Source organism: Agelaius phoeniceus, chromosome 14, assembly GCF_051311805.1.
Source record: "Agelaius phoeniceus isolate bAgePho1 chromosome 14, bAgePho1.hap1, whole genome shotgun sequence".
Lineage (NCBI taxonomy): Eukaryota > Metazoa > Chordata > Aves > Passeriformes > Icteridae > Agelaius > Agelaius phoeniceus.
Window position 1 is genome coordinate 8,537,469 of NC_135278.1, and position 27,087 is coordinate 8,564,555.

The following is a 27,087-nucleotide window of genomic DNA, read 5'->3' on the forward strand; positions in this document are numbered from 1 at the left end:
TCAAGAACTGAGAATAAATCAAAGGGCTGAGAGATGGATTTTATACAGAGTCTGGGAGAGAGTTGTGTCTAGCAGGGAATAGGGGCTAGGGGTGAATAATGCTCGGGGTGCTGGAGGTGTTGGCTCTTTGTTCAAGCCATGGAGCACAGTCTGGGAAGGTGGGCTGGAGGGGACATGGCTGCAGGCAGAGTTGTCCCCTAGAGAAATGACATTTCTCCTTCCCTTTGCCACAGGATTCCTCTGTTGTAAGGGAGCTCACCTGGAACAGAATGGTCCCTCTATTTGTCCTTCTTATTTACTGGGTGTCCTGCTTGATCCCCACATGCCCCAGCTGCAGAATTCCCAAGTTCTCTGTTCAATTAGGAGGTGCTGGATTCAGATCCTTCTTTGTAAAAGTAGTGTGTTAATACTCCCATACCTCATTAGGGTGCTGCAGAAATAAATTTGTTTCTTGACATGAGATGAAAGTACAGAAAAGGAAACTTTAGCATTTTAAATTCAGAACAATAAATAAAAGATGAGGTCAGACACTGCAAAGAAAACTAAATATTGAATAACTTCTCATTAATTAAGTAGCATCAGCCTGTGCACCGAGTAAATGAGGAATACAAGGGGGAAGCTAGTATTTTAATATTTATTTGACCAATGATTTTCTACAGATATACAGGAAGGCTGAATTGAGGCTGGAGAAGTAATCTTCATTCTGACACCTCCTAATTCTTTGAGAGCATAATTTTGCAATCTTAATGTTGAAGAGTTTTGTGTGTGAGTTGAATATACACAGGCTTTTTAAATGTCATTATTGTTATTTAGCTAATTTATTGAGAGGCAGCTCTGCTCTTCAGGATGGACCTGTGGGGAGAACAGCACTTGCATCAAGGCTGGAGCATGAGCTGCTGAATGAGGCTCTGGGCATGCAGAGGGATGAGAGGTGCAGCCACACTTTTCTTCCTCAGAGCACTTTGCAGAGCTTGCCAAGTCCTGCAGCAGCTTTTCTGTGCTGTATCCTGGGAAGATTTGTAGTAGGTTCCCCAAAAGCCATTTTTGTGGAGCTGCTTTTTGAGAGTGTGTGAGCTCTGCAGTGAAGGCAGCAGCTGCTGCTCGTGTGAGATCTGCCCTGGTTCACTGAGTCGTGGTTAACTGTGCAGAAATTGGGTGTACAGATCTCCCATGACCAGGGAGCCATTGTGTGACTGATGATCCCAATGGTAAATCATTCTGTTAGGGACCTACATGTTGCAGGAAAATGTCTTCTTAAAGAAATCTAAAGTAGGAGTCTGTGAGAAAGTGATCTTTTATTGAGGGGGAAAAATAAATACAGGGGATGCCAATTCCAGAAAATCTCAATCTTTACTGAAATTTGAAATTTCCACAGTGTGTATTACAGCATCTTGGATAATCTTTATCAGCAGGCTCAGTTCTGTCATGTTTGTAGGTGTTCACATTCTGTAGTCTACCTCAGAAAATGAGGTTGGCTTTCTGGAGAGTGTGCTTTGTGTTTGATCAGTGAAGGAGATCTGTAGATTTGTGGCCTCACTTGCTGAAGAGTTTGTATAGAGGATGGAGGGTAAAACTGCAAGAGAGGGAATTCATTGCACAGTGAGGGCAGGGCTCCAGGGTCATTGGGAGCTGGTGCTGTGCAACAATTGTTCTGCAGAAGACTCCAAAAGTTTTGCTTTTAAAATTGCTGTAGATGACATGCTGGATGAATTAATGACTCCCAGGGTACTGGGAGCAGCACTTTCTCTATACACTGAAGTTTCTGTTCATGGGCTAAGCCACAAACAGAAAAAACTATATGGCCAAAAAATTGTAGACCTAAAAAGACCTTTGGTACTGTTTCATTGTTTTAAGTTAGAACAAGAGTTAAAAATTAAATGGTATCTTTCTGTGTTAGGTTTTGAAAATATCAAATGCATGAATTTTGGATGTGTGTTCTTTAAAAAGCAAGAATTCACAAAAATGTAAGTTGTGACTCAGTTGTGTACTGATAGCAAGAAAAACCCTTTCTGGTGTTTGCTGTTTCCTTCACATGGCACCACGTGCAGGTGGCAGGCCCAGGTGTGCAGCCCAGCCTTAACAATCTCTGCAGGCAGCAGGAACTGATGGTGGGAGAATGCAATTCCCTGGAGCCTGGCATTCCAGAAGCCCAGGGTGTAAATTACTCATCTAAGCAATCCCAGTGCTGCATTTCCCCAGGATGGTTGCATCAGTGCAATTAAATTCTTTTCCCCTCTTGCTCTTTCCAAAAGCTATAAACAATTAGAGTTTGTACAGGATAAAATAAATTAAAAGCAACTTACAGTAAAACTTTTTTGGCCTTGTTGTGGAATTTGGAAGAGGGGAAGGGTTCTCTCTGCTTGTCTGAGATAACAAATCCAGCTGCAAAGTCCAGTATGGCTTGAGTCTTCCTTTGGCCACAATATGATTGAATGTTTCAGATGCAATGAAAGGGCTGTGATGCAGAGTGGTGCATCTCTGATGTTTGTTGGGTAATGTCAGAAGCAGAAACCTGTACAATGCACTTCTGTAAGAGATTTATTGGAGTAAGACTCTGGGAGGTCCAGGCACCATTCACTTGGCTGCTGCACTTTCCCACTGGAAGGGGTCAGGCTCCTGGAAAGATGCCTGGTTAGAAGAGTAATGAGATGCTCCATATGGAACCAGCTTTTTTAACTCTGTGTATAAAGTCCTGTCCCAACAGTCCAGAGAAATCATTCCCAGGAAAGGCATTTTGAGTTCAGCTGACAGTGGTATTGATGAGGGATGCAGGTACATTTATTGGAGTATATTTGGTATAAACCATTTGCAAACACTTTTTAATAGGTTTCCTGTCAAGTGTGTTGTTAGAAAGGGACAGTTTCCTGCAAGGTTTCATTTCAAATGACTCAAGAAACACTTTCCCTAAATATTGACAAACTGAAATTCACAAGTGTTGAATTCCTTGTTATTGAAAGCAACAGCAGATGCATTGCTGGAAAGGATAACTCACTATGAGAGTCCCAGTAAGCCTTTTGTTTCTTTACCTGGCAGGTTCCAATCCACCAGAATCTTAAAGAGCTGCTGGCTATCAGAACAGAGCTTCAGAAGAAGGTTGAGGATTTGCAGCGGGAAGCTGCCACACGTTCCATTTCCTCCTCCTCTGACAGAGGCTCATCTCCTTCCCATTCTGCCACACCAGTGCACACCTCTGTGTGATGTGGAACTAAAGCCATGTGAAAAACCAGTGTCAGGTAACACAGAGGAGGGTGAAATGCTTCTGCCATCACAAAAGGATTGTGAGTGACTCGTGATTGCTGTGATCTACATGCCTTACTCTGTGTCTGATACTATCACAATGAGGCCAAAAAGAGCTTCAGTAGATGTGATGTATTTTCTTGTTGGCAGTTCCCACATGTGTTTTGACACTCTAGCTAAGTCACCAATCGTGAAATTAAACTTTGTTTTGAGCAACTAACAATTTAACCACTCTAAAAAAGAATCCATCTGCCAAGCAGAGAGAAAAATGCCTCACACATTGTCTAGAGTACTATGCCTGGTTGAGAGAATCAGATGAAATGCCACATGATGCTTACAGAGAACACAAAATGTTTTTCTGAATGGGAGCTCCTTATTTCACTCAGTAATATATATATATATTTCTATTTTTTTTTTTTTTGCTAGAGCAATTTATTTTTTTTAGGTAATGCACTTGGAAATTGATTTTAAAATAAATGTTTTCCAGTGTAGTCAGTTTTACATTTCGAACTAAATATGCCATTAAAAGTGGATGAAGTTGAGCTGGGTTTATCAAGTACACCACACTGACTTGTATGCTGTAATATATTTGGTAAAGCACGTATTTTAGGTTTTTTAATGCCTTTTGTACAAGTTGAAATAAAGTCTTTTGACTGTTTAGCTTATTGTTCAGTTTCAGCCTCCTGAGCGAGGGGTAAACTTGCTCATGTCAAGGTCTTGTACAAAGTAAAAGTTTGTTTTCTAGCAAATGGTAATATTTGGGGTTGGAATGACACCCAGCTGTGTAAATTGTATAGTCTGTATAGCTCCACGTTGTGAAGTGTGTTTTGTTTCTAAGTGTACACACAAAATGCAAAGCTGTGTGCGTTTACACCCGTGTGTGTGTGATGTTGACCACATGCATCCTCCCGTGGGTTTAAGCTGTACCTTCAGAAATGGATCCTGCCTGTGCAAACCCTTCTGAGGACCTTAACTTGCAATGACTTTGTTTGACAAAGTTTTTTGAATAATATGATATTAATTGTTTTTCTTGAAATAAAGCCTCTTGGCTTTTGTTTTTTAAATTCCTACTAGCATTTTTTTTTCTGTAATAATCTAACTGTGTTGTCATGTTAAATATACATTCCCAACTTTCTTGCATCTCCCCCCAGAAATACTCATATTGGAGAGTATTGATTACAGTATCTGATTACTGTAACATTCCTCCTTTTAGAAAACTACTCACTGGCATTCTTGGAAGGCCTAGAAATGGTGCATGCTGCAAATTTTCCCTGGATTGTTTTCCTGCTGTATTTCATGAAAATCTGGTTCTTCTCCTTAGGAAACGTAAATATTGCAGCTCTGCTTTTTGACTCTTGTATTGCTCCAGGTTCTGCTGGTGGGAATTAAGCCCCATTTTTAGAGCCATTTGATTCTCTCTGGTGATTGTGGGTTTTCCTGACTGTGAGTATTCACTTGTTGCTGCACTTTTGTTCCTAATACACCACGGAGCTTTTCTGTGTCTCATTCTCTGCAGTAACTCCACCCAGCACACAGTTAATGAGCCAGGTGAGCTGCTGAGCACCTTCCTGACCTCAGCTGCAGAGGCTGGAGTGCTGTATCCACTCTTCATGTTTACTGTGCAGTGCAGGGTATTTCAACGTGTCCTTTTTATGTAGTGAATGCTTTTTAGAATAAATATTCACCTACACAAACACAGTTTGGGAAGGCTTGCAATGTTGCATCTCTTAATCAACCTCAGGCTTTTTATAAATAGATGAAAGATGTTTTTGTGTAAAAATGGTTCTGCTGAACAGTGTGCCACCAGTGAATTTTACATTGCCAAAATATGTTGAGCTGGTGTTGAATTAAACTATTCTGTACTTCAGATTTCCTTGACATTTCTACTGTATATTAAAGTAAAGCACATTATCTCCAAAATGCAGTGCTAAAGAAAATCTTTTGAAGTTTTTCTCTATATTTGTGCTAATAATCACAACGTTTTCTCTATAATTATTGCAAAAGCAATGACTGGATTAGCTTGGGCATTCTGAGATTTTTAAAGCTGAACTCTGAGAATTTGGTTTTGCATAGAGGAGTATCAGTTATTTCAGCTGACTGGCTGTGGATCCACCAGTTTCAGCAGAGCTCAGTGAGTCCTGATGTGCAGGGAGAGCTCTGGGGGAGGGTCCTGCTGTCCCATGTGCCAGCACAATGGATGTATTTGTACACACTTAGCAGAGAAATACTCAGAGGTATCCTGTAGCTCACATGGGTTAGTTAGAGCATAGCTTTGCACTGAAGAGATGATTGTTGTTGTACTCACTCTTTCTGATAATCAGATTTTTTCCTATTGATTTAACTACTAATTCTGTTTGGTTTTTTTTCATTTTCAATAAGGCAGTATTGAACTAGCTAAGGGACAAGCAGAATCCTGTTCCCTGCCTGCACCTTGGACAGAGCTGTTAACTTCTGGTTCAAACACTTGGTCTGCTTTGGTTTTTGGTTTTGACTGCTCAGTATAAAGGGAATGTGCAAAGACAGCAAGCAGCTGCATTTGGCTTGCAGGATTTCCCTATTCTCAGTGGCATATGAGAGGGGGTACAACCTGAATCCAGTGTCCCAGAAGGGGATGAAGCCTTGGTAACCAGCTGACACATTTTTTGCTTGTAAAGTAGGTTAAGTGAATCATCAGCATCACAGACCATGCCTTTTAAGTTCATTTCAGAGCTGAATTTACACTTCTTTCCCCTGTATAGATAAGTAATTTTTTTGCTGTTTCCTTGAAATGGAAGAAGGCTTTTAAAGGCAGTAAACACTCCTAACTGCCTGGTTCTGTTCCCTCCTTCTCCAGGAGTTAGAGCTTTAAACAAGAAGTGTTTCATTGCTTTCATTTTCCAAGAGAAGCTGTACTAATTCATGGGCTGTATGTAGTAACACCAAGAACATCTGGTTCTCTAAAAGCTGAAAACAAGGAATCAAGAGCTCTCATTCATGTGCACTAAGCCTCACAACAGAGGACACAGTAAAATGGGCAATTCAGACCATTCCCCAGGTGAAACGTTTATGGTAAAAAGCAGAAAGGAATGTCCATTTGCTGAGACCATATCTGCTGAACTAAGAGAGTATTGATAGCTTTCAACTGCCAGATCTTGGGCAGCTGGGAGGAAAGAGTTAAGAAACATGAGTCAGAAGTAGTTAGTTTGAAATATAAACCAATTTTTTTTGACTGTGGTTAAAAATCACATCATGATACAAAGCTTAGTTTGCACTGCACGGGAGATTTATCCCACTGGGTGTGAAAATGTAAAGAAAACTGCAGGAAACCTCAGGCACTGCCTTGAGTTTAGCTGATGACCTGAGGAGAGAGAGTGTTTGTGTATGTGTGCAAATACTCCATTTTTACCATTAAAGTTTTCATAGTGGTATTTTTTTTCTCACAGTCTAGTTTGGATTGGATTTTTAAATGAAGTCTTCAGTGCAGTTAGAGAAGAGGTGATGTACCAAAAGGATAAAGCCAAATACTTGCAGCTTACTTCCAATGTAAAAAAAAAAAAAAAAAAAAACCACAAAAAAATCAAGTCTAAAATGTCTTTCTAGTCAACTTGGTTTATTTGGTGTTTTCCAAGGTAGTTGAATTCTGGTTTTTACCCCCATGACCCTTACACACACATTAACAAAATGTATTTTGTTACAGTAACATTCAACCTTCCTTTGGTACAGGTCACTTCTTCAGCAGCAAGGAATCTCTCTTGCTTCTGAGTTAGAACTTCACTCAGGAGTTCTCTAATTTCACAACTCTCTTGTTTCTGAACTTCATTTGTTCCTCAACCTCATCTGTTAGAGAAGCAGTTTTTAAAGCTCAGCCTGCCGACTCATCCTTGTTTTCCAGAATCTGAAGCAGTATTATGGACTAATCCAGTTTTATCACAACAAATGAGCAGTTAAGGATGACAGTGGAGCACTTGTTAGTGGGGTTGCTTGAAAATGACTGAGTTTATAGTGCCAGAAAGACCTGAAATTTGTGTCAGAGTATTCTCAGCTGAGGAATCTGAAGTGAAGTACTGCCAAAGAAAAATGCAAGTAATTGAAAGAAAAAACACGAAAAGAGCCAGCTGAATTCTTTCAATTCTCTCTCTTCTCTATCAAACCTTTGACAAATCTTTTCTGAATCATTTTATTGCCATTTAAAATAGCTTTAGAAGTGAGGTGTCATAAGAAAAAAGCTCACAACATACATAGTACAAAAACTCTCAGGACGTCTATATAGAGGTTTTGGACTCATGAAAAAAAAAGCAAATGAATTTTCTAGTGGTTTATTGCCTTTTTTAATAAAGGACAAGAAAGTTCATGCCATGTATACAGAGCTTAAATGCAGGATTTTTTAAAAATCCATATCCCAATTTAAAGTGAATAAATAGTAATTAAATGAAAGTAGAGGTCAGTGCTGGGTCAGCTGTTCCAGAACTTGGATCACTACCAGGAAAATATACAGGAAACCTCTCAGTTGTTATAATGCCTAAAATATAGATGATATAAACTCCCTGTTTTTCAGAGACTGGTGGCAGTTCAGATGGAAGAGGGGACAAACAGCAATAAAAAATCATTTGAGCCTTTGCTGACGTTTACCACTAAGACTCTGACTTTTGTTCAGTTTTGAAGAGAAGGCCAAGCCTAATTTCTCTACTGCAGAATTTGCAAGTACTTTCCTATTTGAAATGCTAGAGAAAGAAATCTTGAATTCTGTCACTATTCACTTTGGAGGTGTGCATTTATGGGTTTCCACATACCTACACATACACTAAGTTTTAAGTAGTCACCAGCATTACAGAAGAGCCTTGAGCAAAGCAGCAGTGTCTGAGTCCCAAAAGCTGGGGTGGGTGTTCCAGTGAAACAGCTTGCTGCCTTTCCTTGTTAAATTTGTGACCTGTAGTATTCTGAATTAGAGTTGTCCCTCTGTGCCCTATGGAAGAGTTCCCCAAGGGAGGGGAGGTGCTGTACTCTTTAAACCACACTGACTGTTGGCACAGTCACTGGCAAAGGGAGAGGAGGAATTACGGGCACTAGATCCAAGCTGGGCAAACAGCTTCTAGTGATCATCAATGCCCTGTTGTGACACTTCATCTACAGTAACTTTCAGAAAACACATTTCATGCTACAGATTTCAGGTGTGTTTGGCTAAGAACAAAAAACAAGTGCTGGTGCTTGGGACTGGAGATACACAAACTCAGCTGTGTGGCTTCGATGGCACCTGAGCTCCTGCTGCAAATTCTGCAGAGCACATTTCCTCCATGAAAACCTTCTGTGGGAGTAAGCAAACAGTGCATCCCATCTCTTTCCTATGCTTCCATTATCTGAGCCAATAATTAACATTTCTTTCCTATTCCAGACATTCATAAAGCAGCAGTAGTTCAGAGTAGTATCATTGTAGCCTAAGCATTCTGAATAGTTGTGAGGCACCTTATAAACCACTGTAGCTGTTCTGCCAGAGCTAGTATAAGGCTTTAAAAATGCAAGTGTTCAAAAGAGCATAAAGAATTGTGCAGCTATTGTAAAATACTTAACCAAGTTACTAGGCAATTTCATTCCAAATGGAGCTGTTAGACAGCAATGCTCCTGGGCTCATTCACCTCCTGGCAGGCCCTTCTGGAAGTCATGTCTACCTGAAAGCTGAGAATTTGTACATCTTACTGAAAGGCTTGGTTTTCTTAATACACATTCATAATACACAGAATTTGCAAACCTGTACAAAATGCTCACATTTCAGGTTTGTATTTAAGTAGTGAGTACCTGTTACACCATGTGAAGTGAAATTTCCTTCACTTGAGAGCATGCTTTTTAAGCAACCATTGATTTGGAAAAACGTACTGGAAAGTGGCAGTTATCCATATTTTAGCAGCAGTCAGAAAGGTTGCTGGGCAGGCATTGGAAATCTAAACAGAAATTCTTGCAAGGTAGTGAAGGTCAGTTCTAGGCAGCAGTTCAGCAGCATGGCAGGGGCTGTGTGTGCACTGTCCCAGTGCAGCCCAGGGCTTGCAGGCAGCTGCAGGAACCCCATGCAGGACAGTGATGAAGGATTTGTCCTCGCAGGAGGTACTGCCTATTTTAAAGGTTAGCCAGTGACACAAAGAGTGAAGCTTAAATCCTTTTTCTGCCTCTGGGTGCCTGGGAGCAACTCCTGATAGCTGCTGATAAAAGGAGGGGACTGCATCTTGTTAAGCTTGAGTTTTGTTGTACTGAGCTTTACAGGTCTTAACATACCTTAAGATACCTGCTTTATTTTCTTATGGGTTAAATCAGTCACTTGTTCTGGTGTGATTGAGATCTGAACCTGTCCTTGAAAGCATCCATATGCACACAGCTTTAATTGTGGTGACAATGCAGGTATCTCAAGCCACAGAGACAGAATCACAGAATGGACTGGGTTGGAGAAGACCTTTGAGATCATCAAGCCCAACCTATGACCAAACCTAGCACCTCCTCATCAACTGAGTGCCACATCCTGTGGGGGGATAGAATATAAGAAAATAAAGATGGTGTAGAAAGTAATCTCACCCCTAAGGAGTTGCAGCTGTGCCAATTATCAAAGATTAGGAGCAGACCTCTCTTTACCAGGCCACAGCTGCAACCAATGAGAAGAAGATGCTATAAAGGAGTGGGATGGCTGGGTGAGAAGGGAACTGGAGTCAGTGGCTGCTTTGGGAAGAAGAAAGAGTCAGTGCTCTGAGAGCTGCCCACAAGAAACACCAAGAAGGTGTGGAACTTTTGTGATAGGAGACAACAGTATGGAACCTCTGCAATAAGATGGCAACAACATCCAGTCTTTTTTAAACAAGTCCAGGGACAGTGACTCCACCACCTCCCTGGACAGACAATTCCAGTGCCCAATCACTCTTTCAGTGAAGAATTTTTTCCTGATGTCTAACCTAAACTTCCCCTGGTGCAGCTTAAGACAAACTGTATCACTTCAGTTCCATTCTGATCTGCAGCACAGTGGAGCATTCAAATGGCATTTGCCAGAAGTGAACACTGCACACACATTATTAACTGTATTTGTGACTTGTTGTGAAAATCAGGTCCCTTTGGTTGCAAGCCGAGCACTGGTTGGTGGTGGTGAAGCATCCTCAACTCCTGGCTTGGGAGCAGGGAGTCACCTGGCTCAGCCCAAGCCCCACACGAGGACCCACCACAGGCACTTCATTTTTGGGTGTAGCTACACGAAGGACTGTGATCCACCCTCGGGAAATGTGCAGCTTTGTCCCCACCGCTGAAGTGACGCTGCCCGGAGCTGAAGGCAGAAGGTGGCTGAGGCGCTTTGCAGGGTTTGGCTTTGGATTGCTATTTACAGGCACTTCACTGTCCTCACACCTGTAAGCTCTTGAAAACTGAACTACAGCTGAAGCACCTTCTGTGGATTTCCATCCACCTGCACACCAATCCTACACTACTGCTTCGATGTAAACATAAACCTCTTCACAAAAAATAAACACATGCTACCAGTCTAACCCTAAAGCCTAGAGCAATAAAAAGCCAGTTCAAGCTTAAATACACATTAAATAGCTTTGGAGTCAAATTAAATTAAAAGCTAAATTACAAGCACGTTAAGATTTCTGTTGCTGCTGACTGATTCTTTTCTAGCCCTGGGTCACACTTTATATCTTCGCACTGTCTTGTTTTGGTGGCTCTGCTGACTGCGTTTCCAGGACTGAATATTTAACTGGGGAGAAAGAAAAAAAACCCATGAGTACAATAGCACACGATGGAACCAGGGCACAAGCAACCCCAGCACTGGCTGATTGTGTGTGACACTGGAAAAGCCTTTGCAGCAGCTTTGATTGTCTGTCACTGAAAGAAGGATCATGCTTCTCTTGTGCCAGACTCTCAGTGGCTGGTTACATGAAAGCTCCATGTTAACATTTTAACTGCCATCGTTTGCAGCACCAGCTCCTTGGGCTCTTAGCAGGCTTTCCTTTGTGTGCACTAAAGGGGTAAAAGCTCGGTGGTGGGTGTTTCACAAAGCTGCAGCATCACCTAAGCAGTGGCAGCATCAAAGGGACACAGCAGCTCCGTGCAGCAGTGGGGACTTTGGGGAAGTCCCTGGGTGAAGCTGTTTTAGTGGAGGGAGGCAGGCAGGGGTAAGGGATGCAAGGCTCTCACCCTGGGGTTCTTCGCTCACGACAGCTTCCATGTTTTCTCCTTTCACATACTCAGCGTTCAGTCCCTCTGAGAAGCACAATAAACACAGAGAGAGGGGAAGGGTAGAAAGTGAAATTATTTGCTTTGATGCCTTAAAAACTCTGGTAATGGGCGCAGAGCTGTAACAGCTGAGATGCCTTTTTGAAACCTCCTCTGCAGTGACAGCAGCACAGAAGCCTCCATAACTTACAGCCAGTGCTGAGACTTGCTGGGTTTCAAAGTGCCCATGGAGCTCCTGGCAGGCACAGCTCCAGCAGCAGCTCTTTTGTCTGAGGCTCCTGCTTCATCTTTATCACGAGAGACAGCCCAGCTAATTCCTGTGTAAGGAGCTGAGCTCTGAGGAGTGCGGGAGGGGAAGGGAGGAAGGCTTCCTGGACAGGACTGCTGTGTGCCTCAGCACAGAGATGTGCCACAGCCTCATTAAGAGCTAAGTTATGCAGAGCTCCAAGCAGCAGTTCAGAGCAGGGCCGTGGTGATGAAGCAGGATCCCAGTGGGGTGTCAAATCCCGAATAAGTCCCTTATTTAAATGCAAAGAAGTTCCCAACGTTATCAACAAGTGGAGCCGAGGCCACGAGGCCACGGAGCAAGGCTGGGCTCTGCTGGGCAGGGGTGGCTGCAGGAGGGTGGGCAGGAGAAAGGGATGGTCTAGCTCAGAGCTGGAGGTGAATTAAGACAGGCTGGGTTGTGCTATGAACCTCAGGCATCCTCAGCAGCTCCTGTGAGGGACAACAGTGGGGAAAGGCAGAGGTGGGAGTGCTGTGCTAGCTGTTGCATCCACTGGAGAAGGACCAGGGAAGGGGATTCAGGTGCTGGTCTGCAAATGAAGCCTGAGGCAATCTGGCCATGCAGCACACACTTTATAGGCATCTAGAACTTGTTTGGACATCTAAATATAGCTCAGGGTGTGGCAGGAACTGGCTGTGCCTCACCACCAGCTCTGGACAGGGCTCACTGGTATCTCCCAGTGAAGGAGGGAGGCAGGGAATGGTGCCAGGACCAAGCCAAAGGAGTGTGGTGGGAGCCTCGGGCAGCAATGGAGCAGCTGCTGCCTCCAAGACTCAGGAGAAAAGGGTTCTGTAACTGGCTAGAAAACCCCCATAAAGCCCTCATGCCAGCAGGGACACTGCAGGCAGCAGCTGGCCAAGCTGTGGAGGCAGGAGAGGGGCAGCTGCCACCCTGCCCAGGCCCAGCAAGAGGCTGAGCCACAGCCAGGGCACGGCTGGTGAGAACGAGGTGAGGTGTAAGAAAACAAAGTGGGATGGAGAGTTCTAGGCAGTGCTGTGCATCTCCTTTAGAGGAATCATCAGCAAGTGCTCTTTAGAAGAGACTCAAAGCTGAAGGACAGAGAAAGAAGCGAGCCTGTTCCTCTGTGCATCAAGTGAGTGGTCAGATGTGTTTTGCTGGAATAACAGCAAATGCAATTTATGTTTTTCAATAAAAAGCAGTGGCTGACAACTCTTAGATTTCTGTCATGCACTGCAATGCATCTAAGGCCTGACATTAGCCCAGCATGCCATGTCTGATGGCTTAAATTAATCCTCCTTTATAATTAACTTTAATTTCCTGCTGCCTTTCTGGGGCTTTGTGTCTCTCAGCTTCCTCCTCATCAAAGCCTTTACTCCATTTCTTTTATTATTTATTCTTGCCAAAATATCATTTAAGTGGGGGGAATGTACAAGAGTGTTTCATTCCATCACATTCATTTGACTTTTCCTGCTGATCTAATTTACCAAAATGCTGTTTGTTTCAGGCACAACTGGGAAAATAGCATGATCCCAACAGAAATTTCCAACCCCAAACACCCTTTCCCTAGAGCAAATGGGACTCACAGGAGATTTCAATTGATTAATTTAAAAAAAGGAGCTTGTAACTCAGCTGCTTGTAACTTCCCTCTCATAAAGAGCTGCAGGAGCCACCGTGGTCAGGTGAGTGTTGTGGGCTGAGGCTGTGAGGACTCTCCTGCAATGCTTGCACCAAGCAGCTCTAAGGGGCAGCTCATGCAAAAGGTGTTTTATGGTAAGTTTTGCTGCTTAATTTGCAGTTTACTGCAATGATTGTCACACACCTGCTGAGGGTGCAGTGTGCTGAAGCCCCAGATGCAGACACTGCCCCTGTTCCCTTCCCTTCCCTGCATCCCAGTGAGTTTTTACTGCTTGCTGAGATTTGGGGGGGTTTGGTTTGTTTATTTTGGGGTGGGATGGTTTTTTTCATATTTTCTGTGTTTGGTATTGATGGTTTGGCCTTGAGCTGTGTCTGTGTGGGGTGTGAGGGGCAGTGTGAGCCCCAGGGGCAGCAGTGGGTCCTGGGGCTGTGTCTGTGTGGGGTGTGAGGGGCAGCAGTGGGTCCTGGGGCTGTGTCTGTGTGGGGTGTGAGGGGCAGTGTGAGCCCCAGGGGCAGCAGTGGGTCCTGGGGCTGTGGGTTCCTGTCTGTGCAAAGCCTGACCATGGAGGGGCTCAGTGACCTGTGCTGGGGCTTTGTTCTGCCAGCTGGGGGGCACTGGGGGGAGATGGCAGCGGGTTCAGGGTGGGACAGCTGTGTGTGCTGTGCTGGGGGAGGGACTCACGCTGGATGCTGAAGCAGAACTTCTTCTGCTGGTAGGAGATGTAGCTGGAGACGGCCCCGATGAGCGCCATGGCCAGGCCGCTGGCGATGCCGGCGATTGTCCCCGTCTCTGCCACTGCGGGGCACACAGAGAGCTCAGGGATGGGCGCTCACCCACAGCTCCCTCCCACCTCCCCATCCCCTGGGACACACCCACCTCCACTGTAGTCGTTGTTGTCGGTGTTGCCACTGGCACCTGCAGAGACACAATCCATCAGTGCCCTGCACCTCCCTGCCCTGTGCTCCCCACACTGCCGGGCTCAGAGGGAGGGGACACACAGGACAGGGCAGCTCTGGCCTGGGCGTGGGCAGGTGCCTCCATGGGCTGCAGCATTTCTGCTGCTCCACACTCCACTGGGCTGCTCATGTTTGCTTCTGAGGGCTTTGAAGCTGCTCCTGTCCCTCTGTGTGCGCATGGGGGGAGTTTTGTGGGACACCTCTGCCTGTGTCTGGTAACTGCCCTCACCCCCGCTGCTCAGTGTCAAGGGAACACCTGCAGGGCTGTCAGAGTGTGACACAGCACGTGGGTGCCATCACAGGGAGGTGACTGGCTGAGCTCCATCACATCAGGGAACCCTCAATTGGATTGAAGTCTATTTTGATATCACCTTCCCTGGAGAAACTGGGCTGGGAGGAGAAGCTGCTCCCACTAGAAACTGCAGTCCTTGCCGAGTCACTCACATCTGAATTTATGGAAGCAGGTCAGCATTGTATTAATGCCTCTGCTGCGTCTTGTCCTTGGCATGGGGATTTATTAAATGTTGATTAGGCTCATGGTGTTCAGCTCTTTATGTGACTGCTTTTAATATTTAATGCTGTGGATCCTTGTGAACGGCTTATCCGGTTGTTGTTGGATTTCCCCCTTGTTCCAGACATTGGTGGTCATGTGGTGAAAAGCAAACAAGGGCATGCAGCCATGCATGGCACCAGGGTGTCCCCAGGTGATGGGGAGACACAGGTCCTGTCTGCCCTGGTGGCAGCTGGAGCTGCAGAGCCTCCATGGAATCAGAACCAAGCATCTCCAATGGCTGGCACCAGGAGTGACCACAGAAGCCAAGAACTTCTCTCTTGGCTCCATGGCTGAGACCCCTTTTGCCCCCACCATGGAGGTGAGCACAGCTCTGCACAGGGCCCTTTCCAGGAGCTGGGGTAACCCTGAGCCAGGACTGCTAAAGAAAACAACCATACCTAGGTCAGCACTTACCCTTCTTCTTGTCTGGGCTGTAGCCACCATCCACGATGCTGGCCAGGTCATCATCTGAAAATCCTGTAAAGGGAACAGGAACAAACAGTGGCTGGCACCTGAGGGAGCCACAGCTGTGCCAGAGGCTGGGATCACAGGCTGCTCCACCCCCCTTGGCAACTGGGACTGGTCAAAAAGTAGTACTGCTTCTCTCACAGTTACCAGATGTTAACCCTGAATTACTCTGAGGTCCTAGAGGAGGTAATAACTGACTAGTTTAAATGCTACTGTATTATTTTATTTTTTTTTACTGAAATGATTGATTTTTAGGATGTGAGGATGACTGATAATCACAGATGACTGATAATTTAAGAGTTCATTAAATATTTTGGTGGTCAGAGTGGCGGAGGCAGGACCCAGATGTTTATGTGTGCTGTGGCCATGCTGCTGTGGATCAGTGAGCCCCTGGCTGCACCAGCTGGGCCTGGGGTCCTGCAGGCAGGAGCTGACCCTTATCCTTCCCAGAGGGACAGAACAGTCCAGGGGAAATCTGAGCACCAGCAGGTTTTGGTACACATGAAAAAGTTATCTTGTAATGGGCAAGTCTAATTAATGCAGGGTAAGTACAGAGAAGCAGGGTCTGTGAATCTGCAGCTGAATTGAGTGGTGCTGTTGAAGGTCTCAGCTGCAGTCCCAGAGGGAGCCCTAGGGTGCAGCAAGGTGAGTGATGGGAGCAGAGACAGCAAAAGGCTCCTCCTCTGATGCTGTGTATTGGGAAGGATTTCCTTTGCCTTAACTGGAAGAGACTGCCTTATTCATCAGCTTACCACAAAAACCAGATTTATGGGCTCAGTAATGAGTGTGAAAAGAATGAAAGCCCTGACTATGCCAGAGCCTGGAGAGGTCCCAGGCAGTCCAGGGAGCAGCAATGCTGGGGGAATGTGTGTGCTGGTTTGTGGCCAGTGCCACGTTCCAGCAGTTCAACACCTCCACCTTTCCTGCAGGAGCCTGAAAACTCAGCAAGCCCAGAATACCAAAGTGCAGACAAGTCACCTAGTTAATACAATGTAATAAAATCCCTGCCTGTTAATTAGGCATGTGAGCAGGGTGTACAGCCATCCCAACATCAATAAAGCAGCCGTGCAAAGTCTGCTTCCCAGCTCCAGGGCTCAGGGGAACAATCCTCACAGACAAATGATTCATTCACTGGAGTACTTCAGAGATGGAAAAAGATCCCTCCCAGCCCACAGGGTGTGTTAGGCCAGGACCTGAGCCTGCTCTAGATTTACACCTTGGCAGTGAGTGGGAAGCCCAGCAGCCCATGTCCTTGGTTAAAGAGCTGTTGGGTTTGGGGATGGAGGGAATCAACACAACCACTGCAACGTAATGGATCAGAAGAGACCCTGGGGGAAAAAACCTGCACACAGACACAGAGCAAGTTGTTAGGAAGAGCCCCCCTCTGCCAGGGACCATTGAAGAAGAGGCTCCTTCCCTCCCCAGGATCAAGCTGCCTGTGGAAATGTCCCTACTCTGAGCAGGCAGGACACTGGAGCAGGTAGCACCTGTTTCTCCCATCTCTTGGGGGGAGTGCTGTCAGGCTGGGAAGCATCTCCTACAGGCCCCAGGGAACAGCAGGACAGGAAGGAGAGGTCAGCCTACCTTCACCTGGCCTTACATCCGGCCTCCCAGGATCTTTCCTATCGTTCTTATCATCAAGAGCATCAGCCAAGTCAAAATCCATAGGATCCTTTTCTAGAAAACAAGACCAGGGTTAGCAATGTGGTGATAGGCTGAGGAACTCTGAAATTAATTAATTAATCAGGGAAAAACACTGTTGAAAGAGGTGAAGCTCCAGGCACAAGCATTTCCCAATTCTGCTATGAGGCCTCATGGCAGATCTTCCAAACCCATCCTGTTCCATGCCCCCACCCTGCTGTGCTGGGGAATACCTTGTCCTTCCTGCAGGAACAGGGTCCCCATGGCTGGAGTGCCAGGCAATCAGATAAATGAGGCCAGTAGGACAAGTCAGAGCCAAACTGGTGCCCCCAGGGCCCAGCCAGTGAAGGGAGGGAGGTGGCTGTACCATGCTCACATGCTGGCTGGAATGGCTGTGGCTTGATTCCTTGGAGTTGTTTTCCTCTGTGAATGCTCAGCTGGTCCCCTGAGCTGCCTGCCTGACAGAAGATGCTGTCTCTGACAAACAGCAGCTAAAAGCCCAGTACAGAGCCAACTGTGCCCTCCCACCAGTGCTCTCCTGAGTTTATTCTGATTCAAACCAAAACCCAGCCTGGGCAGGCAGCAAAATGCTCAGCTGGCAGGGTGCCCTGAGCCTGTGGGTGTCTGCCAGTGGAGCCCAACAGGGCTGTGCCATGACAGGGAGCACAACCAGCCCACAGCCTTCCAGCAAGCATGGGAATGAAACATGGTCCAGAAACCACTGAGATCCCCTGGGAAATGCAGAGTAATGCTCAGATGTCCTGTCCTCACCGTGGTTTTTGATGTTTTTTCCTCGAGGTATCTCAGGTGAGCAAACAGACCAGAGGTTGTAAATACCAGGATAAGGGCAGTGCCACCATCCTGGCACATCCCAAGTCCTCCCCCTGTGCCAGCAGCAGAGCTGGAGTGAAGCAGCAGGGGCTGTGGAGATGATGCTCACCTGGGTTACGCTTAGGAGGGGCTCTTGTAGTTTTTGGCTGCTTGGTTGTGGTGGTGCGAATGACGTCCCAAAAGCCGTTGTCTGAAGGGAGGAAAAAACCCAAAATGCTCAAAATGCTGTTACCCTCTGAAAGGTGGGTTCAGATGAGTGCTGAGGGGAAACCCCCACCCTGCTGGGAGACTGGGGCTGCTTGGGCCAGCTCAGAGCTCCGGTCTTTACACAGTTCCAGCTGACCCAGGGGTGCCACTCCCCCCGGGGGCCCTGGGGATGGATGCTGGAGCCTGCAGGGAAGAGCTCTGCATTACCTGGCTTCCCTGGCCTGGGGAAGGGCTTGGGAGTGGGCTTGGCTGGCTTGGTGGTTGTCTCCACAGGCGTGTCAAAGAAATCAGCCAGATCCCAGTCTGCAGGAGAGAAGGGATTGTTACACTCCTGTTTGTGGGGACAGCACAAGGCTGCTGGCACACACCCTGCTCTGTGGGTGTTGTGCAATGGTGCTGCACCATTGCCAGGGCCTCCCACACCAGGCTGGAGCTGGAAAGGGCATCCAGCCACTTTGCTGCTCAATCGTGACCTATCACAAAGGCTTCAGAAAAGCCTGGCCACCATTTCAGTGTCCCCATCCAAGCTGTGGCTGCTGCCCAGCCCCAGCAATCCCAAAGTAATTCACTTCTGGAGGAGTCCTGCTGGTACCTGCAGCATCTCCTGAGAGCTGGGCAGATGAGAAGGGGCCGTGGAACTGAGCCAGTGGCTGGGACACTGCTCCCTGTGCAGCTGCCCGTGAGTGACCTTGGGCTGAGCAGGGCATGCACAGAGAGGGGCCAGGGCACAGGAATCGACTGCAGGAGCCTCTCAGTGCTACCATTCATCCAAAAACACTTCCTGGGGAAGAAGCAACTGGCTGAGACAAAGCCTCAGCCTCCACACGTGTCCATTTCCCAGGGGGAGTTCACTGGATGGAACAACCTCTCTTTTGGGCTGCAATCCAAGCACTGAAGCCCTGCATGTGCCTCTGGCACTTGGCTCTTCTTGTCCCTACCAAAGACCATGGTGGCCAAGGAGCCAGACAGTTGAATTTGCTTAAATTTGTGCCAAGATCCTCATGCAGGGGTGAGTGGATTTACTTCTTAGCGCTCCTCTGATGCAGTTTATTGCAGGCTCCTCCAGTGGGACTGAGCTACCCTTCAGCTCCTGTGACTGTGCTATATTTAACAGGAACTCTTTGGCCAAAGCTGAGCTGGAGGAGCTGCTGGCAACAAAACTGGAGTGAATTGAAGGGAGCTTCCTCAACCATGGCACTGCTGGGAGCTGGCCAGACAGCACATTTGATGTGCACCGACAGTGAGAGACCCATTTTCCTCTGGATGGGTAAGTGTCACCAAGATGGTACTTTCCATGCAGTCTGGGGATATCTTGGAATACAAAAAGGAAGGAAAATATTCTCTGGACTTCCTCCTGGAAGGAAAGCTAACAAGTGCCATGCAGACAGGAACAAAAGCTCTTGTGCAGCTGAGCAGTGATTTGTGTCTTCTCCAATAGGATACTGCAAAGTGTGCGAAATTCTGCCTTGGTTGTGAACGCTCCACTGCCACTCACCCTCAGCATGGACAGAAATATCAATATTGCATTTCTCTGGCCACACAGGAACAGTGCAGGTGCACACACCAGCTCCAGCTTCCCCAGGGGCAAGTGAAGGGGTCCCAAAGCAGCTGCTGAGGTAGCAGCACTCAGCCACACAGGGGCAGCCCGTGGGGGCTCACAGCTCAATCCCAGGGGAAGTGCACCCCACACTGAGCTGAGATGGGAGCATGCAAGGAGGTCTCACCTGTCCCACCTGCTGGCTTCCTGGGGCCCTTGGGAGTGGCTGTGGCAAAAGAGATGGGGAGGAAAAGTGTTAGTCACAGGCATCACCACTGGATTGAGAATGAATGGCAAAGATGTCAGCACAGCTTTCTGACACCTGCATTTGTAAACTCAGGGCACAGGGCCATGAACAAACACCCTGCACACAGTGTGTGGCCACAGGGATATCAGGACAGCCCATGGGTGAAATGGAGCCCAGTGCTGCCTTGAGCTGAGCCAGCATCCCAGCCCAGCTGGTGGGGAGCAGGGAGCTGCAGCAATCTGCCCCAAGGCTCTGGGATGAGCAGCAGGCAGGGAAGGGCAGGCACTGCACAGACCAGTGTGGAAACCAGCAGGGAGGTGCTGTGCTTTGGTGTCCCTGGCTGCTCAGGCAGTCCAATGACAGATAATCTCCCATCCTGAGCTGTGCACAGGAGGTTCCCTGTCAGCTGGAGGGCTTTCAGTGACACCCTGATACTCAGATACTCAGATCCCAGCCTCCCCTGGCTGCTCCTGGGCTAAAACAAGCTACAGCCAGCCACTGAGGGGGGAGGGAGGGAGGGAGCAATATGGGAACCACTGCCTATTAATAGTGGCTGGCATTACCAAGTATATGAATAAATTATGAGCAAGAGCTGTGGCTGCTCCATTCCCATTAATTTCCATTAGACTGGAGTGGTGTTGCTGGGCTTCATTTCCAATGTGCTGGTATGGTTTGATGTGACCCAACTCCAGAAGCTCAGTTTGCTTTTTTCTGGGGCTGACATGAATCCAGAGTGGGATGCAGCACGTGGGGAGGCCATGGGGACAGTGTTGCCTCTTCCCTCCCTCATTGCAGGGACTCCAGCCCAGAGAACACCACCCTCCCTCCACTTGAGGTGGCAATCAGTCATTTCTAGCCAGCTCTCCTCACATGCTGCATTAAATGGCTTTTGCAAAATCCTACATGAGCTGCATCAGCCCTGTGACCAAGTCTGATACCCCATGGCCTATCCCATGCAGGAGAGCTGCAGAGAGCACCCTCCATTCCACATAAACTCCAAAGTAACACAGCACACGTGTCCCTCTGCTGTTAGACTACAGCACAAGAGGTTGCAAACAGTGTTACAGCTTTCCCTTCCATACAGGTGGGTATGTTCTGCCTGATCCCAGAGCCTGGCATCACTCATGGAGCAATTCCCACTGCTGCCCTGACAGGTGCTGGGTCTGGGGACAGCCAGCATGAACTGTGTGGGGAGTGCTGGGCAGTGAGGGGTCCTGGGTGCTGGCATTTGCAGCTCTGCCACAGCATCCCCATGGCTGGGGAGCAAATGGAGCCAGAGATGTGTGTGGGTGCACAGTGGCCTTGGGCTCAGCCCTTGGCACTGGGGTAAGGCAGGTGACATTTCCCAAGGAGGGAGAGGAGCCTCCTCCCATCCCTCAGCTGCTGTGCTGGCAGTTAGGTTTTGTCCTTGGGGTGTAAAACACCAAAATACTGAATGCTGCTTGCCAGCAGTGGGGCACCCCTGAGGAACTGAGTTTGCTTGGACTGGTGGGCTACACTGGAACCCCAGAGAGGCAGAGCAGTGCCCCTGGGCACCGTGAGCTTTACTGGGCACCACACTGCAGAGGCAGCAGGGCAGGAGCCAGCAGTGCCCCTGCCTGGCCAGGCACAGCAGCTGGGGAGGGACTGCATGATGGCTCCAGGCCTGCTGCTAGGCACTACTGAGGCAGGCAAGGGAGCCTGAAGGGCAAGCTCAGTGCCACTGCTGCCTCAGAACACTGTGTGCTGTGCCTCTGTGGCTCCTCACAGGAGCCAGCAAGCAAAGGGCAGCAGGCAGCTTCTCCAGGACTGTCCCCAGCTCCACCTGTGCAAGCCAGACCCTGTGTCTCCCAGGCAGTGAGGATGAGGCAGCTGTATCCTCTACCACCCTCCCACCTGCATCAGATCCCAAAGAACAAACTGCACCTACTCACATCTATTTGTTTTCCCCTCTTTAAAGCAATGCATAAATGTGACTTACGTCTCCTGGTGACAGGGTCAAGCAGGGCATCCTCTAGGTTGAAGTCATCTGGGTCATCCCCATGACCTGGAGACAAAGAATCAGCACTGGCTGTACTCACTCCACACAGAGTAAACCACCTCTAAATAAGGCATGGCTGGACTTGTTTGCTCAAATTGCTTTGTTTTTTTGCTGTTTTTTTCCAAGCCTGACCCAACACTGGTGATGAGGAAGACATCAGCCCTCTCCAAATGCTGTGACTGTTAAATGCAGAACAGCCATCTCTGGATTTTCCATTTGTCTTCCCTAATGGATGTTGTATAAAGACACATTTTATGCTTAGATTTGTCAAGGAGAACCTACCAATTCATCTCTTGAGCTGCCACTCATCTCTGGCTGTGCTCATGATTATATGATTGCTAAACTCCATGAAAACATTGGGACAGTGCAGACAAATTCGGTGGCAAACAAAAAAGCCCTATGCCCCTCTTCTTCTCAAGTGCCTTCCAACATCAAAGGCTTTGCATAAAAAAGCTGTTGCTGGCTGCCAAGCACGACTTAGCATTTCAGAGGCAGGCTGCATCATTCCGCCTTGGAAATGTGAACCAGGATGAAACCCCCATCCCAGGGATATACGTGACAGGCACAGGCAGATTTTTTTGTTAGAGATGCCTCACCACAACTCCAGTCCCATAGCCCAGGGATAACTCAGGGCTACATCGTGTTCTCCTGCAACAGGGCCAGCTAATCCTTCCTTTCTCCGTCTCTTTTTTGCATGGCATTAATTACTGTTGACTTACCCTGGTTCTGAATGTATTTGTCTTGATAAATTCATGCTTTTACATCTCGGAGCATGCTGAGTAATTAATATCCTTTGGGCTTGCTAAGTACTGCAGCACTGCAAGAGAACATTAAAATGGCTTTCCTCTTATTCCTACTGCTAAATGGATTTAGCTATTGCCACCTGAGCTCCAGCATGCTTCATGAATAAATTTAAAGCTTTACTGACAAGGACAATAACAATGGGAAGGCACCAGTCCATCACAAAGCAGGTATCAGTGTTTCAGTGAAAAACTTCACTGAGAGTGGTCACTAAGTACTGCAACAGCTGCAGCTCGGGTTCCACTCACTCACACATCACCTCTCATCTCATCTGCTGCCTGTGAAACACACTCAGCAGCCCTGAGAGCATTGATGTGATCTGTGAGCAGGGGCAGGGGCTGGGAAGGTGCTGTGGGCTTCTCCCCCCAGCAAAGGCAGGAGTTAGGTGCTGCTGGAGGGGGCGTGTGCAGATTGAGTGTCCCAGCCCACACTGTGTTCCTCATCGAGCTGAATGATGCCAGCACCTCCCTGTGAGCCTGGAGGAATGGCCAGCAGCAGGCGAGGCAGGGAACATCCCCGTGAAATCCACAGGGAGAGGCACATGGAAGAGCCTCCTGCTCAGCACAGCACGGCTCTCTCTGTCTGCCACCCTCAGCCTCCCTCCATGCCTCTCTCCTCCCTTCCCAAAATCTCTCCCTCACTGGGCCTTATTGCTGGTGAAATAGTGGCATGGTTAGACAGGCATTGCTCTCCTGCTCTGACAGCCTGGGTGAAGCTGCAGAGTTAACAAGTGGTCTGTCAGTGTGAAGGAGCAAAGTCAAAAATGTGCAAGACCATCCAGAGTGCTGGAAAACACCTGCCCAGCTCCAGGGCTTGCACTGGGGGCTGCCAAACCACCAACATCCCTGCTGAGACTCGGCACACTCATCACTGTGCTGGCCAACTGCCCCAGCCTCGTCAGTCTGACAATTCTGTGCAGTCTTCCTTCCCCAGAATAGCTCTTTCCCCAGTCTTTACTGGATTTCCAGGAACTAACAGGACTCCACCATTTGTTTCTTTCTATATAAAAGCAAGCTTAAAAATAGGCAGAAGGGGAAACCCACATTGCCTCTCTGGTGGGATGAGAAGCGTTACCAGCCCGAAGGAGGAAAATGTTCTGTCACCATGTGAGCTGGCAGGAGGGACGTGGTGGCAGCACCAACTCACAGCAGAATGCCAGGAGCCTCCCTTCCCTCTCCCTCTGCTCTCCATGATTAAATCAGTATCAAGGCACTGACTTGCTGCATGCTGAGCCCTGTGTCAGTGTGTCCTGCCCATGCTTTGCCTTAGTGCAGGAGCCCAAATACCGAGTGCAGGAGTGCAGCTGTGGGGTGTGTGCAGCTCACACGCTCTAATGGAGGGCTCTGGGGATTGTGGGCTGCACAGAGATGTCCCCCCAGTGGGGACAGGGGCCCAGCAGGGGACACAGCATCCCAAAAAATGGGCTCCCTCTGCCTGGCTTTGCGGGGCTCACTGGACCTGCATTTACAGCCCCCCTGGGTTTGGTGACAGCTCCCTTGGCAACCCTCCCCAGGATGAGAGGAGAGTGCCCCTTCCAAAACCCCCCTCCAAAGAGCCAGCTGGCCCCAAGGGGAGGAGAGCTGCTCAGGGCCCTCCATCCTCATGGGGCTGAGCTAAACAGCACCTGCTGGAGAGTCCTGGGCTGGAGCTGCATCCTGGGGGCTTTCCCTGCCTGGTGGGACAGGTGGCAGTGCTGCCCAAGTGAGGGTTGGGAAAACTGTGGATGCACTGAAGTGCCCAGTAAAACCCTCCCACAGAGCAGCAGTGCTTGGCACAGCCCGGTGCCCAGGGCTTCCCCAACGCTGCCCTGGCAAACCAACATCCTTTTCCAGATCCCCCAGGTGTTAGCAAGGATTAAGAACAGATTGCCAGTTAATTGAAGCTAACACCTGTATTTCATGCAAAGGGTGTTACAGAGATGTATTAGACCTTCTATAGATCAATAACCGAGTGCTGCTGTCACAGGCACACAAACTCCCCTGCTCACTCCAACAGATAAGACTGGAATGCTCTCCTCATTCTTTTACTCTGTTATTAAGTGGTAACAAACCTGGTACTTCATGGCCAGACACTGGAAACCCCCCTAGCTCTTGGTAGGTGTGTTTACAGTGCACATGCAGGTTTTTGGAGGCAGCACTGCCACTCCCTGCACTGTCCTGTGCAATCCCTTTGCTCCTGGGGCCCTGACACTGCCCCACAGTCACTGCAGGAGTGGAGCTTCCAAGGCCCACTGATGGGAACTCAGGCACAGCACAGAGCATCTTTACAGTAAGGGTTTATACTTCTCAGGAGAGCTTGGGGTCCATTCCTACACATCAGCACTCACAAGCTGCTGAGCTGCAGCAGTTTTGTCTATGATGCCCATGAAGCAGTCAGGGTTGTGTATGCCCTGACATGTCACCTTCCCCACAGGACATCCCCACCTACAGCCTGTTACAGGGCCACAACAGCAGTGATACACAAAACCCCCCTTTGCTGGTTGCTCAGTGCTGGGGCAGTAAGGGATCCTTGTCAGGGCTGATGACTAGGCTAGTTTGGGTAATTTTTTCCCTACCCTTGCACTGGGTCTTTGGAAGAACTCTGCTCTTTGGCTGCTGGGAGAAAACACACATCCCCTGGGGCAACTGGGGGCAATTCCAGCCCTGTGTGCCCAGAGCCAAGGGCAGTGGAGCACCCAAGGGACTGCAGCTCTATGGTGAGGGGGGGATAGGCAAATGAGGTATGTTTTCCATATTTTTGTTTAATCTGGCAATCCACAGAGACCAAGCTGGGACATCACAGGACACCCAATATGAATGCCCCAAAGCCAGAATGGGGAGGTGGGGGGACCCCAAGGCTGCAGCTGTGTCCAGCAGAAGCTGTGTAACAGGGGTGAGAATTATGGCCGAGCCAGCACTGCAGACTCTCCCACCTCTTGCTGAGTCCCCTCGCCTTGCCGGGGGTATTTTTAATCAGAGCTAGCTGCTCTTTGAAGGCAGAAGGTTTTTGTGCCTTAATGTATTCTCTCCTCATTATTTTCTGTAGCAGGCAGCTCAAACACACAATTGTACTCGTCAGCTTTTTAGTTTTTACAATTATATATATATTCTAATTAAGCCCCTCTGTTTGACAAAGCTTGAATTACAGTATCATAATTCACACCCAGGATATTGCCAGGCCGTCTGCAGCACTCAGAGCAAGGTGTATTCCATTTTTAGCAGCAGCCCACGGATCTCTTTGTGCAGTATATGTGTGTTTAGCTTCCCTGGGAATAGAGAGCTGCAACAGCACGAGATTGACAGCCCGGGAGATTACGGGAGAATGCAAAGCAGGGACAAGGGCAGCAGAAAGTAATTCCAACTGCCTGACTTCCATGGTGCAGGCTGGGTGGGCACTGCAGCCACCTCAGGAGCACCACAGAGGGCGGGGGAGCAGGAGGAAAGCAGCAGAGCAAGTACTGTGGGAGCCAAAAGGGTGTCCCCAGTGACCAACCTCATCTTTTTGCTCCAAGTTATGATGATGGCACACACAGGTGGGTGGGTGGGCCTGAGGCTGGGCACCCACAGCTGTGCTGGGACCTCTGGGCAGGGCGCTGGGGAAGGAGGGGTTTGGGAGCAGAGCTGTGTTGCTGGACCTCTGGGCTGCATCCTCACAGTGGGGTTTCTGCCATCTCAGCAGAGACACAGCCCCAAAGTCTGTGGGGAGTAAATGGCTGCTCCCCCACGGGCATGCGTCTGCCCTGCTGCAGCACTGAGTGTGCCCAGGGACCTCTGCTGGGGCAGGTGACACCACAACACCACCAGCCAGAGCAGATCCCAGTCAGGACAGAGCACAGCTTTGGAATCACTAATGACTCCCCCACTGCTGTCTGGGCACTGGTCCCAGCCACTGCCAAACGGGAGGGAGATTTACTTGTGAATCCCAAATTCTTGCTGACTGCTAAGGCCAAAGCACAGCTCCATGTGTGTAGGGAGAGCAGTGCTCCTCAGAGCTGGGGTGGCACAGCCAGTCTCTGGTAGCACTGCTGCTGAAGCAGGTGCCTAAGAGCAGCTTCTGTGCAGCTGCACTGCTCCCTGCAGAGAGGCCAGGCTGCCTCCTCAGCACAGACCTCCTTCTCAAGGTAGCTCTGCCTCAAAAAGCAGACTTTGAACTTCCAATTTATCTCCTCAGCTGCTGCCAGGGAAGACTGGCTGCCCTGCACAAACAAGCTGTCAGCAGCCCACCAGGGCAAGGGGTGGAGGGGCTGTGCTGGGAAGCAAAGTGTGGGAGAAACAACCCCTTGCATTCTCCCCAGCAGTGGGACCAACAGCTGATGCTGGGGACACAGCAATCCTGCCAGGGCACGACCAGTCAAGAGCAGTGTGACACATTCCCCCAGCTGGGATGACCCCTGCTCCTTGCAGGGGATGAGGGAATGCTGCTGTCCTTGCTCTCTATTCTCAGTGAAACATTTTGATTTTCAGAAGTACTAATCAAAAATCACTCTTGATTATGGCAAAAACAACCTCTGCTGAATTTTTTTTTAATGCAATTAACAAGGGTGTATGGTAAT

The 27,087-nt window shown here is 48.4% G+C and overlaps 2 protein-coding genes across 9 annotated transcripts in view; one reads left to right on the forward strand and one right to left on the reverse strand.

Moving 5' to 3' along the window:
* Positions 1 to 4,301, forward strand: part of MTMR1 (myotubularin related protein 1) — a 38,059-nt gene extending 33,758 nt beyond the window's left edge. For all 8 annotated transcript variants that reach the window (XM_077185927.1, XM_077185928.1, XM_077185929.1 and 5 more), the window contains one exon: positions 3,034 to 4,301. In XM_077185927.1, coding sequence (XP_077042042.1) covers positions 3,034 to 3,198 — 165 coding nt within the window. In that variant the 3' untranslated portion in view covers positions 3,199 to 4,301. The remainder of the gene's footprint in view (positions 1 to 3,033) is intronic.
* A 2,504-nt stretch (positions 4,302 to 6,805) lies between these two features.
* CD99L2 (CD99 molecule like 2) overlaps positions 6,806 to 27,087 on the reverse strand; it is a 31,142-nt gene continuing 10,860 nt past the window's right edge. The window contains exons 2-11 of the mRNA XM_054641291.2: positions 21,696 to 21,761; positions 19,676 to 19,714; positions 18,159 to 18,254; positions 17,854 to 17,934; positions 16,857 to 16,949; positions 15,219 to 15,281; positions 14,172 to 14,210; positions 13,977 to 14,090; positions 11,374 to 11,439; positions 6,806 to 10,933 (exon numbers count right to left, since the gene is read on the reverse strand). Of these exons, the coding sequence (XP_054497266.1) occupies positions 10,869 to 10,933; positions 11,374 to 11,439; positions 13,977 to 14,090; positions 14,172 to 14,210; positions 15,219 to 15,281; positions 16,857 to 16,949; positions 17,854 to 17,934; positions 18,159 to 18,254; positions 19,676 to 19,714; positions 21,696 to 21,761 (722 nt within the window). The 3' untranslated portion in view covers positions 6,806 to 10,868. The remainder of the gene's footprint in view (positions 10,934 to 11,373; positions 11,440 to 13,976; positions 14,091 to 14,171; positions 14,211 to 15,218; positions 15,282 to 16,856; positions 16,950 to 17,853; positions 17,935 to 18,158; positions 18,255 to 19,675; positions 19,715 to 21,695; positions 21,762 to 27,087) is intronic.